General features: G+C 49.1%; 2 protein-coding genes across 3 annotated transcripts in view; one reads left to right on the top strand and one right to left on the bottom strand.

Annotated features, from left to right (window-relative positions):
- Nucleotides 1-257: 257 nt before the first annotated feature.
- On the top strand, nt 258-4,586 carry LOC119341983 (argininosuccinate synthase, chloroplastic-like). The gene is made up of 8 exons (XM_037613833.1): nt 258-431; nt 1,006-1,153; nt 1,256-1,304; nt 1,680-1,862; nt 2,373-2,447; nt 2,512-2,697; nt 2,922-3,010; nt 3,796-4,586. The coding sequence occupies exons 1-8, from the start codon at nt 287-289 to the stop codon at nt 4,346-4,348; spliced, it is 1,428 nt and encodes a 475-aa protein (XP_037469730.1). The 5' UTR covers nt 258-286; the 3' UTR covers nt 4,349-4,586.
- Nucleotides 4,587-5,525: 939 nt separating this feature from the next.
- Nucleotides 5,526-12,183, bottom strand: part of LOC119341968 (putative leucine-rich repeat receptor-like serine/threonine-protein kinase At2g14440) — a 15,754-nt gene continuing 9,096 nt past the window's right edge. For both annotated transcript variants that reach the window (XM_037613816.1, XM_037613823.1), the window contains exons 7-8: nt 5,899-5,970; nt 5,526-5,804 (exon numbers count right to left, since the gene is read on the bottom strand). In XM_037613816.1, coding sequence (XP_037469713.1) covers nt 5,765-5,804; nt 5,899-5,970 — 112 coding nt within the window. In that variant the 3' untranslated portion in view covers nt 5,526-5,764. The remainder of the gene's footprint in view (nt 5,805-5,898; nt 5,971-12,183) is intronic.

Genomic DNA, 12,183 nt, shown 5'->3' with positions numbered 1-12,183 from the left:
GTTGTAAAAAAAAAGTGATCTGGCCAATCTGATCTTCCTGGATTTTTTTTAGCGTGATCTGATCTTCCTGGAAATGCGCCTTCTGTCCCGCATGGGCCGTCGGCCCGTCTGTGCGCGACACGAGGTTCCCCAGTCCGGCAGTCCAGTCCCACTAGCAGACTCGCCCGAGCGGGTCTATTTTTCCACCTCAGCTCGTCTCGCTTGTGCCCTACCTACCCCGCTTGTAGCCGCCGCGTCTGACCCAAGCCTCCCACTTCCACCCCTTCCACCCAGCCGCCCGCCCCCCATGCCGCTCCCGATGCGCCGCCTCGCCGCCGCTCCCTCCCTCCCAGCCGTGCACCCGCACGACTCCCCCGCGCCCCCCTCCGTTCGCCTCCGACGACAGCATGGCCGGGTGTCGATGGAGAGGTCCTCGACGACGACGTCCCGAGGTATTTCGCCGCGGCTGGCGGAGACTGCTCTTATCTCTTGTTCTGGTAGCTGGGGCATGTGTCATTTAGTCGTGGGAAAGTTAACACCTCTGTGCAATGTACCATGTATCGAAGTATTCTTCTGTGCTTGATTACGGTTTTCTTTTAGTCTATTTGGCTCGGCTTCGCATGCTAGGATGCAAGTCTGAAAGTTCGCCATGTATCGAATATCTCATCTGGGAAGCAAAAGTTACACGGTGTACCTCCTTTCTTGCTGGAACAGATTTTAGTAAACTAACCTCCTACGGTAAAATGGTCTAAATCGAAAGAAATGAAACATATTTTTCAGCCCTCTGGAGTTTTCTTTTCACTAAAATAGTTTACTAATGACCTCTGGTGTTGCTGAATCTGGGTTTTCACATCCTTTGATGCAAACTGGTCCTGACAGTGCCTATTCTCCATGGGCTGGCCATTTTATACCAGAGGGAGATTTGCAATAGGAAACTTGACTGACTTATTTTTATGTTTTATATGGAGGGGTAGCATTTTGCTTCTGTTATGATGGTACCATTATATCGCTGATGATAATCTGCAGGTGTTAGTTGTGTGATGGCAAGTGGTAAGGAGCATGCAGCAACTACTAGTGGTGATGAAAAGAAAGGTGGACTGCGTGGCAAACTGAAAAAAGTTGTTCTAGCTTACAGTGGTGGCTTGGATACATCAGTAATTGTTCCATGGCTTAGGTACAACTACAAATCTTTCTTGTTTCAGTAAGCAATTTACCAAATTAAAGGATGAATTGATCTGATTTGTCTAAACTATGTTTCTTGTTTTTTTTATTGAAGGGAGAACTATGGCTGTGAAGTTGTCTGTTTCACTGCTGATGTTGGTCAGGTATGTTAACATAACTTCAGTGATTCCATTATCTTCCTTTAATCTGCAATGTTGTGCTAAATTGCTGACTATGTCCTGCTTGATAAGTGCCACAACTTTCTCTCTCCCATCCCGTCCCTCTTTGTACATTTTACTTAGTTTTTGCTCTTCTGATGGTTATATTTTTTACCATGAGTTATAGATTCTATAATTTTTCGTCTGTTGTCTCTGGCTTCATGCTGTTCCAAATTTTACAACTTTGAGTTACTTTTGTATCGTATCTTTGTACGGAGTATTTTGTTTTCTATCAGTACATAACTGAACTAGCATTGTTTGGACCTTTTTTCTAGCTTCCTTCTAGTGAACCATCAGTTAAGCTCGTATTTTACCCTTTAGGGTGACATTGAATTGGAAGGATTGGAGAAAAAGGCAAAAGCTAGCGGTGCAAGCCAGCTTGTTGTGAAGGACTTGACAGAAGAATTTGTTGGTGAATATATATACCCCTGCTTGCGTGCTGGTGCAGTTTACGAAAGAAAGTATCTGCTTGGGACTTCCATGGCTAGGCCTGTTATTGCTAAGGTGAAATTGATAAACTAGTTGTATTTTTTGATTTGTGTGCACATTACTTCTGCAAGATAATTGTCTTACAAGTAAATTTGAAATGAATGTGTTGTTGATCTTCAGTTACAATATCTTTTGGAGTGTTTTTTTTTGTAAAATCTGCACTTTCTTGTACTAGAATAAATGCTTCTGAGGTCATTTATATAAGGTTGCTGTCACTTTTTATAGCTAGCCATCCACCCTGGCACCGTTTAAGATTTGTTTACTTACAGCATGATTAATTTCTCATTGAGCTTATAAATGCAAGTTTGTTTTCCGTCGAATTTTATTTTATTTGTTCCCTGGAAGTCTCGCCTGTAAGAGTTGCACTTGTGCTGTAAGCTTTGTAGGATCTTAACTTAAATATGTAATTCTAATAGCTGGTGGGATGGATGAAATATTCAAATGAAGTACTTGCAACTATCTGCCACAAATTTTATATGTCCTTATATTCCTTTGAGGACTAAGCAATTTATATCTTTATTGCAGGCAATGGTTGATGTTGCCAAGGAAGTTGGCGCAGACGCAGTTGCCCATGGGTGCACTGGGAAGGGCAACGATCAGGTACATACTGCTGTTCCTGGAAATGTCAATATGGGCAGTCATCTGATGCTATCCTTTTCTGTAGGTTCGCTTTGAGCTTACATTTTATGCCTTAAATCCGGAACTTAAAGTGGTGGCACCCTGGAGGGAGTGGGATATCACAGGACGTGAAGATGCAATTGAGTATGCAAAGAAACACAATGTGCCAATTCCGGTTTCAAAGAAATCAATATACAGCCGAGATAGAAATTTGTGGCACCTTAGCCATGAGGTATATATTACCTATTGTCTTGTTGATGCCTCTTAGGGTTTATGGAGCTCTATTGTTTCTTTTTGGTTTTAAGTACACAGATCTTACAGTAATTCGTACATGATTGCGTAAGTTCAGAAGTTTCAAATCAATGAAGTGCACCATCATATTGATGCCATCTATTAATCTTCAATTGAAAATGTTGATGCTTGTCGGATGATGTGAGTTATTCTCAACATTTTCAGGGTGACATTTTGGAAGATCCAGCGAATGAACCAAAAGAAGATATGTATATGATGTCTGTTTCTCCAGAAAATGCACCTTCAAAACCTGAGTATGTGATCAATCCTTTTTCTTTCCATAGGCCCCATCTGTTGTCCTGGATAAGTACTCTTTATGCTCTTTATTTTATCTTTACTGCAGTGTAGCCCTTTTTACTAAATCTGTGCAATGGTTCATTTGTTTTTGCAATGTGGCCTATTTTACTAAATCTGTGCAATGGTTCATATCCCCCCACGTAAAGTTGAATTGCGTAGAGAACCACCCAAATGATTTGGAATCTGTATACCATTATTCTAAAGTAGGCATGTTGAATCGTGGCATGATGAACTTGAGTTGTTCGGCATTGTGAAGTTCCCAAGTTTTTGACATTGCTAAGTTTTTCATGTTTTCATTTATCCATTTACCCAGCAGCTTTTAATGTAAAGTGACACTGTCATACTGAATAGAAATGGTCACGTTGTTGTAGCCACCAGCTATCTCTAGGTAGGACTTATGTTATGCTTCATGAAATCATCATCTATAACTTGAATTGGGAACATTACTATCGGTCCATTTCTGTTGTAAAAACTTAGTTCGCGTATTTTTTAACTATGGATTCCTTGCTGATAGCATGCGTGAAATCATTGGAACTGGTAACACTACCGTCAGTCCAATTTTGTTGTGAACAGAACACTTTGTTTGTGCCTTTTTGTTACATAATAATTATAATTGGCTGTACAAAAACAATCGGTTAACTGCATGCTTGGTTGCAGAACAGTGTTGTTTCCATTGTTCCACGATAACACGCATATTTATACTCTGTTAGCCAGTTGTATATGAAAACTAAACTTCATGCAGGTATCTGGAGATTGGCATAGTCGCTGGCGTCCCTACTTCTATCAACGGAAAAGATCTCTCACCAGCAACTCTCCTCGCCAAGCTCAATGAAATCGGCGGAAAGCACGGGATCGGGCGCATCGACATGGTGGAGAACCGCCTGGTGGGGATGAAGTCCCGCGGCGTCTACGAGACCCCCGGCGGCACCATCATGGCGGCCGCGGTCCGTGAGCTCGAGTCACTGACGCTAGACAGGGAGACGATGCAGTGGAAGGACATGCTGGCCCTCAAGTATGCGGAGCTTGTCTACGCGGGGCGCTGGTTCGACCCGCTCCGGCTGTCCATGGACGCCTTCATGGAGACCATCACCGCGACGACGACCGGCTCGGTGACCCTGAAGCTGTACAAGGGGTCGGTGACGGTCGCGTCCCGGAAGAGCCCCTACAGCTTGTACAGGGAGGACATCTCGTCGTTCGAGAACGGGGAGATCTACGACCAGGCTGACGCGGAAGGTTTCATCAGGCTGTACGGCCTCCCCACCCGGGTCCGCGCGATGCTGGAGAAGGGAATCTGAAGGTCGGCTTTGCGTCTCGAATAAATTGTTTTCTCATTGAAAACTGCCGAGTGTGTCTTTGAGTAGCTGTGAACAAATGGAAGAGATTTCCAGGTGGGTGGGCTTTGAGCACATTGTGGAGTTTTCTGTTTTGTTTGGTAGCCTTTTCATCCGGTGTGCCTGGATATATGTATTGAGGAGTTGCTCCAACTTGCCGTAATATACTGTTTGGTGCTGCCGTGCATTCCTTGTCTATTTACTTTACACTTGGTGCCTTCGAATCATCCAAGTATGTGAGGCTAAAACGAAGCATCCGCCATTTTAGTTCCCCTGTTCTTCTCTTGTCCCATAACAAGGCAGCTATAGGGTTTTTCCTCTAATTCGGCAAGGTTCTTGTCTCAAGGTGGCGTGTGTGGTTGCTAGAGATTCTGGTGCCATTTTTTTGCAACCGCTTCTTTCTGACAAGCAAAATCTTCTTCGGTGGTAAGGTCAAGAGCGTTCTTCATGGGCTGGCTAAAAAGATTGACTTGGAACGACTTTGGGGACTACGGTATATTTTCTATTTCTTGCTCGAGTCTTCAGTGTGTTTCTTGACGTTTGTCAGATATGCCGGTGGGGGTTTCTTCTCAACGAAAAGAAAGTTTGCGAGACTGTAAAGTTTCACAGAGGTATCAAAAGGATTGCCTTTTCGAAAGTGCTCTTTTGATCCTGAGCGCATAGTAAAAATTTCAAAAAAAATATGATTTTTTTTATGATAAACATTGATGAATGTTCTAACTGCATGCAAAATTTCAGGTCAAAATGACATTCATGGAGGTCTGGGCAAAAAAGAAAAATCGATGCTGCAAAATGCTTCCAACAATAGTCATTTTGAACCATGGAATTTTTTTTCCCAGACCTCCACGAATCTCATTTCAACCTCAAATTTTGCATGCAGTTAGAAAAATTATCAATGTTCATCACAAAAGAAATTCAGAATTTTTGAATCCTTTTTTTTGGATTTTACTGTTCATGCGAGAGCATATGAGCTCGGGATCAAATGCTCCATGTTCCGCTTTTATCTTTTCTTCACCAGTTGCTCTTGAAGCTGACCGCTTTCCCCTCTGGTCGCCCAAAAATTTGCATGGTAGTGGGGGCTGGGAAGACGAGACGGGGCAGAAAAGGTGTAATGTTTCGTTGGGGCGCAGTCCAAAGCTCGTTTGAGAGAATTCAACAGTGCTTCATTTTCTCCTTGCATTACACACTGACAATGTAAACTACAGAATTGGCACTGTACAATCAGGATTGTTTATCTTCACCTGCTTCCGCCAACTCGTTTCACTGGATTCCAATCATTTTACTGTACATACATTTGACTGGTTACAAAATCTTGCTCTAGCCATCCTAAAAGAACAAACACACCATCCTACTGTATTCAACAAAGTGTTTGACTGTCAGTCAGCACTGTGGTTGTGTGAACTGGTTGCCCGGACAAAACCTACAATCAAATGAAATACAATTACGAGATGTCCAATGAACATGGGAAATCGTTAGTGATCAAGATTTCCTGGAAAGCCTTAGATGAAACTTACTTGCTAGTCAACCCTGTTTTGTTCAGCAAGTTCTGTGGAACTGCTCCACCCAGCTCATTGTCTTGCAAGAATCTGTATACATGAATAAAAACAGTAAGCAAGTTCGCAAGTGATTTGTTATGACTTGTGCAAAAGCAAATAAAGTGCAGCTAATTTGGAGATGAAAATAAGTAGATTGTAAGAACATTCAAAACTTGTGATGCACCAAGGAATAAGATGGTACAAGCAAGAATCTCAACGATATTGACAACTTAGAGCTTACTCCCTCCGTTCCAAAATAAGTGTCCTTGTTTTAGACTTTTAGTTCAAATTTGAACTAAAACCACGACACTTATTTTGGAACCGAGGGAGTACAAATTTACATGCGGATATTTTTTGTTAAACATTGCACGGAGTCCATGCAAGTATGTTAGAGTATATCTCCGTGTATCTCTTATGTATAGGAATATCTCAACCTACCTGATTTTGTATGATATGGTTGTGATCTCTCTTGGCCTCCAAGGCATGTAACTCCCTTGTACTCCTATATATACGTAACACGAGGGCCGCCCCAGGTGTGGCGCATTGCCTAAATATTCTCGTTTACTTGGTATCAGATAGATCGATCCCCTCCTCCTAAACCCTACCACGCCGCCGCCAGCCCCCTCCCGATCGCCGTCCCCTCGCCATGTCTGGCACCGGCGCCTCCATCACCTCCTCCCTCACCTCTCCCTCCCTACCCGCCTCCCACTCCACCACCGCCGGCGCCCTCATCAACTCCACCATGCCCGCCTCCGCCTCGCCGGCTGTGCAAGTCGCCAGTGTGCGCACCCACGTGCCCGTCATGTTGGATCTCAACACCTCCAACTTCGTCAAGTGGCGGATGCTCATCCGCGTCCTCCTCGGCAAGTACGACCTGCTGTCCCACATCACCACCGTCACGCCCGCGGCGGACCGCACGCCGGACTGGACCCGCGAGGACTACGTCGTCCGGTCCTGGCTGTACGGCTCTATCTCCGACGAGATTCTTGATCTGATCATGGCGGAAGATCAGACGGCGCATGAGGCTTGGAATCTCATCTCCAACCTTTTCCTGGACAACCGGATGACGCACGCGGTCTACCTCGAGGCCGAGTTCCGCGGCCTCGTCCAAGGCGATCTCTCGATCACCGCGTACTGCCACCGCCTGAAGGCCCTCTCCGACGCCCTTGCCGACGTCGGCACTCCGGTCACGGACCAAACCCTCGTCCTCAACTGCCTTCGCGGGCTCAACCCGCGGTTCGCCGACATCACCACGATCGTGACCATGCAGAACCTGCTTCCGACGTTCGGGCAGACGCGCTCTCTGCTGGTTCTCCGCGAGACTCAGCTCGCCAACACCTCCGCCGTGGCCAACCAGACCGCCCTGTACGGCGGTCACTCTTCCCAGGGCTCCGGCCTTGGCAGCGCCAACTCCAACCGCGGCGACGGCAACCGTGGTGGCGGCAACTCCGGTGGTGGCGGCAACCGCAACGGCGGGAACTGGCGCAAGAAGCGGCAAGGCGGCGGCTCCGGCGGCAGCAACTCCGGCGGCTCCCGCGTCGGTGCAGGCTGACCGCCTGCGGTAGGCCCGTGGATCTGCTTCAACCCATACACGGGCCAGCCGCTGCAGCCCCAGGGCGCTCCCACGCCACGACCGACCGATGGCGCCGGCCTGCTAGGCCCGCGTCCCCCGGTGCTGCCACCCGCCCAGGCTTTCACCTCCCTGGCTCCCCTTCACCGCCAGGCCTTCGGCACCAATGCCCCCCCGGTCCCTGGCTACAACCCGGCTCCTCAGTGGGACTGCGCCGCGCTGATGGCCGCCTTGAACAACGCTGCATCGGCCTCCAACGTCGGTGAGTGGGTCATGGACTCCGGAGCCACCTCCCACATGGCCTCCGACCCCGGTATGCTTCGCCATCTCCTTCCTGCCTCCTCCTACTCCTCTGTCACTGTTGGCAATGGCTCCACATTACCCGTGTCCCACACCGGTGACGCCTCTATTCCTACTTCCGCTCGCACACTTCTTCTTCACAATGTTCTTCTCGTACCTCACATTGTTAAAAACTTACTTTCTGTTCGTCGTTTTACTACTGACAACTTATGTTCCATTGAGTTTGACCCCTTCGGCTTCTCTGTGAAGGACCTTCGCACCAAGGCCGTGATCCTTCGCTGCAATAGCCATGGAGATCTCTACGTGTTCCCCTCCTCGGTCATCAACCATCACGCCCGAGGACTCATCGCCACCACCTCCACCGAGCTTTGGCATCGTCGTCTAGGACATCCAGGTCGCGACGCTATGTCGCATCTTCATAAACAGTCGTCTATTCCTTGTAATAAACCGGCACCACACGTTTGCCATGCTTGCCAACTTGGCAAACATGTGCGCTTGCCGTTCAGTAGGTCTACATCGCATTTTGTCAAACCGTTTCAGTTAGTGCATTGTGATCTTTGGACATCTCCTGTTTTGAGCAACTCTGGTTTTAAGTACTATCTTGTTATTGTGGACGACTTCTCGCATTATCTATGGACGTTTCCCCTTCGCAACAAATCCGACACCGCCACCACACTTATTAATTTTGTCGCCTACGCCCGCACACAATTCTCCCGTCCACTAGTAGCAATGCAGTCCGACAACGGCACCGAGTTCCTCAACTCCACGGTCACCACCTTCTTTGCCTCTCACGGCATTCATCTTCGGCTTTCATGCCCTTACACCTCCCCTCAAAACGGCAAGGCCGAACGTGCCATCCGCACCCTCAACGATGTTATACGCACACTCCTTTTTCAGTCCTCGATGCCACCGTCCTATTGGGCGGAAGCCTTGGCCACCGCCACCCATCTCATCAACATACGCCCCTCTCAGTCCATCGAATTCGCCATCCCCTATATCCGTCTCCACAATTCACTTCCAGACTATAGCATGCTCCGTGTCTTTGGATGTCTCTGCTACCCTAACCAATCCTCCGTCGCCAAACATAAGCTAGCGCCCCGTTCCGTCGCGTGCATATTCTTAGGTTATCCCTCCAACCACAAAGGGTATCGGTGTCTAGATCCTCAAACACGTCGCGTCATCATATCTCACCATGTCGTCTTCGACGAGACGATATTTCCCTTCTCCTCCTCTCCGGATCGCCCGTCTAACCCTCTTGCGTCGTTGGATTTTCTCCTCCACCTCGTCGCCACCGACACCACACCTGCCCCATCTCCTGCGGTTCAACCCGCTATGCATGCACCCGTTATGCATGCTGACCCTCCACCTTCCCCTCCCCCTTCTGTCCGATCGCCCGCCCACGCACCCAGCCACGCTGGGCCACCGAGCCCGCCGCCTAGTCCCACTGGGCCGTCGAGCCCGCCTACTCGCTCTCCCGCTGTAGCTGACCCGCCGAGCGCACCCGCCTCCCCTGGGTCTCCTCCAAGCACATCCTCTCCTCCTATTGTCGTACACCGTCCACCCTCCCCTAGCAACACCCACACGATGCTGACTCGCGCCAAGCGCGGTCTCTTCCAGCCCATCGATCGCATGAACCTTATGGCTTCCGACTCCTCCGTCTCTCCTCTTCCCAAAACACACTGGGGTGCTCTCAACGACCCACACTGGCGTCGTGCCATGCATGATGAGTTCGAGGCGCTTGTCACTAACCGGACGTGGTCACTTGTTCCACGCCCACCTCATGCTCATGTTGTTTCAGGGAAGTGGATCTTCAAGCATAAATTCCATTCGGATGGGCGGCTTGCTCGATATAAGGCTCGGTGGGTGGTCCGCGGCTACTCCCAACAGCCGGGCATCGACTTCGACGAGACGTTCAGCCCGGTTGTCAAACCGGCCACCATCCGCATCGTCCTCACCATTGCGGTCTCCCGTGCGTGGCCGATCCACCAGCTTGATGTCAAGAATGCCTTCCTCAACGACAATCTTGACGAGGAGGTTTATTGCCAGCAGCCGCCTGGTTTTGTTGATGCCCGTCGCCCCGACTCTGTGTGCCGCCTTCACAAGTCGCTCTATGGGCTCAAACAGGCGCCCCGTGCATGGTACCAGCGGTTCGCTCTCTACGCTCATCGCCTCGGTTTTGTTGCGTCGAAATCGGACGTCTCTCTGTTCATCTACCGCCATGGAGATCAGCTCGCGTACATCCTCCTGTACGTTGATGATATTGTGATCACCGCTTCTACATTTGCACTCCTTCAACATTTGACGCAGCAGCTACACTCGGAGTTTGCCATGACAGATCTTGGAGACCTCTCATTTTTCCTCGGCATCTCGGTTACTCGGGACGCTCATGGACTGGTTCTCTCTCAGCGACAGTACGCCCTGGATCTTCTTCAGCGTGCGGGCATGGCCGACTGTCATCCCTCGCCTACTCCTGTTGATGTCAAGGTCAAACTCTCAGCCACTGATGGTGCTTTGCTTGATGATGCTACTACCTATCGGAGTTATGCTGGTGCATTACAGTATCTCACCCTCACCCGTCCGGACATCGCCTATGCTGTGTAGCAAGCCTGCCTTTATATGCATGCTCCCCGTGAGCCGCATCTACACTTGGTCAAGCGTATTCTTCGCTACATCAAGGGTACACTGGATCTCCGCTTGCACATTCCTCAGACGTCGACCTTGTCTCTCACGGCCTACTCCGACGCTGACTGGGCCGGTTGCCCTGACACTCGGCGGTCTACCTCAGGTTACTGTGTATATCTTGGTGACACCCTGGTCTCTTGGTCCTCCAAGCGCCAGACCACGGTTTCCAGATCGAGTGCTGAGGCGGAGTATCGTGCTGTCGCTCACGCTATTGCCAGAGTGCTGCTGGATCCGTCAGCTTCTTACAGAGCTCCATCATCCCTTGACTACTGCAACGGTCGTTTTTTGCGATAATGTCAGCTCAGTGTACATGGCCTCCAACCCAGTGCAACACCGCCATACCAAACACATCGAGATCGACATTCACTTTGTTCGCGAGAAGGTGTCCCTTGGTCAGGTTCGTGTGCTTCATGTGCCATCATCTCGCCAGTATGCTGACATTATGACGAAAGGCTTACCCTCGCAGCTCTTCTCGGAGTTCCGGTCCAGTTTGTGCCTCTTACCAGCTGACGCACAAACTGAGGGGGGATGTTAGAGTATATCTCCTTGTATCTCTTATGTATAGGAATATCTCAACCTACCTGATTTTGTATGATATGGTTGTGATCTCTCTTGGCCTCCAAGGCATGTAACTCCCTTGTACTCCTATATATACGTAACACGAGGGCCGCCCCAGGTGTGGCGCATTGCCTAAATATTCTCGTTTACTAAGTACAGTCTATTTACAAATGACCAGTCATTTTTTCTAACAAAATGCCAACTGCAAAAACTCACAAAATGCACTAAAGGAGATGCAATTGGCTACTCAGGGGTTAATCAAATATATCCAATGGGTAAAATTGCCAACAACAGAAATAAGCACACCATGCAGATACCGAATATTGGCCAAGGAATAATTACATCTTCAGAATGAAAATGAACTACTGTAGATCGACATAGAAAAAAGTTTGTGGCTTGAATACTCTCTCAGCGTGTATGGCTATTTTCGGGAAAGGGGACGGGAATTTACAGGTGGGGGTTTATTGCGGGATTAGGCTTGGGAAGTTGATTATTAGTCCCAAACCCACGTTTGGTGTTTGGCGGGAATCAGGAGTGGGAATTTGAGAGGAAGTTTCATCCCACGTGAATTAACAACACCAATCTAGGGAACTTGCAATGAGAATAAAATAGAGTCCCCCAGGTTTGAGGTGTTGCTGTTATGACCGGTTTGGTCTATACAAGGAAGAGGCCCACCGGGCATTAGTATTAGGGGCTTGACCCACAAGTTATCTTAGGCAAGTTATTTTAGGCAAGTTATCTTAGGCTAAAGTTATAAATACTAGTTGTAAGACATCGTTTGAGATCAAGCAATAAAGATAGTTCTATCATATTGCCCGGCTCCAGAGGAGCCGGAAACCCTAGCCGCACCTAGCCGCCGCCGCCCTTCTTCTCCCTCGCGACGGCGCCAACACGCCGGAGCCCCCGCCCTCGCCCCCAACCCTCGCTGTTCTGCCCGTATAACCTACGGAGTAGAGCCGGTAGGAACCCTAGTCCTACCAATTTGGTATCAGGTACCCGGGTTTCGACCATGTCTTCGCCACCTCCAATTCCGCCGCCGCCGCCGCCGCCGCCCATCAACTCCACCACCGCCGTTGCCGCCAACTCCTCCACCGCCGCCGCTTCCGCGCCGGGCGTCACGGCCTCGCTCTCGGCGGCCGCTACGGCGTCGCTCT

Source organism: Triticum dicoccoides, chromosome 1B, assembly GCF_002162155.2.
Source record: "Triticum dicoccoides isolate Atlit2015 ecotype Zavitan chromosome 1B, WEW_v2.0, whole genome shotgun sequence".
Classification (NCBI taxonomy): Eukaryota; Viridiplantae; Streptophyta; class Magnoliopsida; order Poales; family Poaceae; genus Triticum; species Triticum dicoccoides.
The sequence above is the reverse complement of the archived record's forward strand: the minus strand, read 5'-3'. Positions and strand labels throughout refer to the sequence as shown.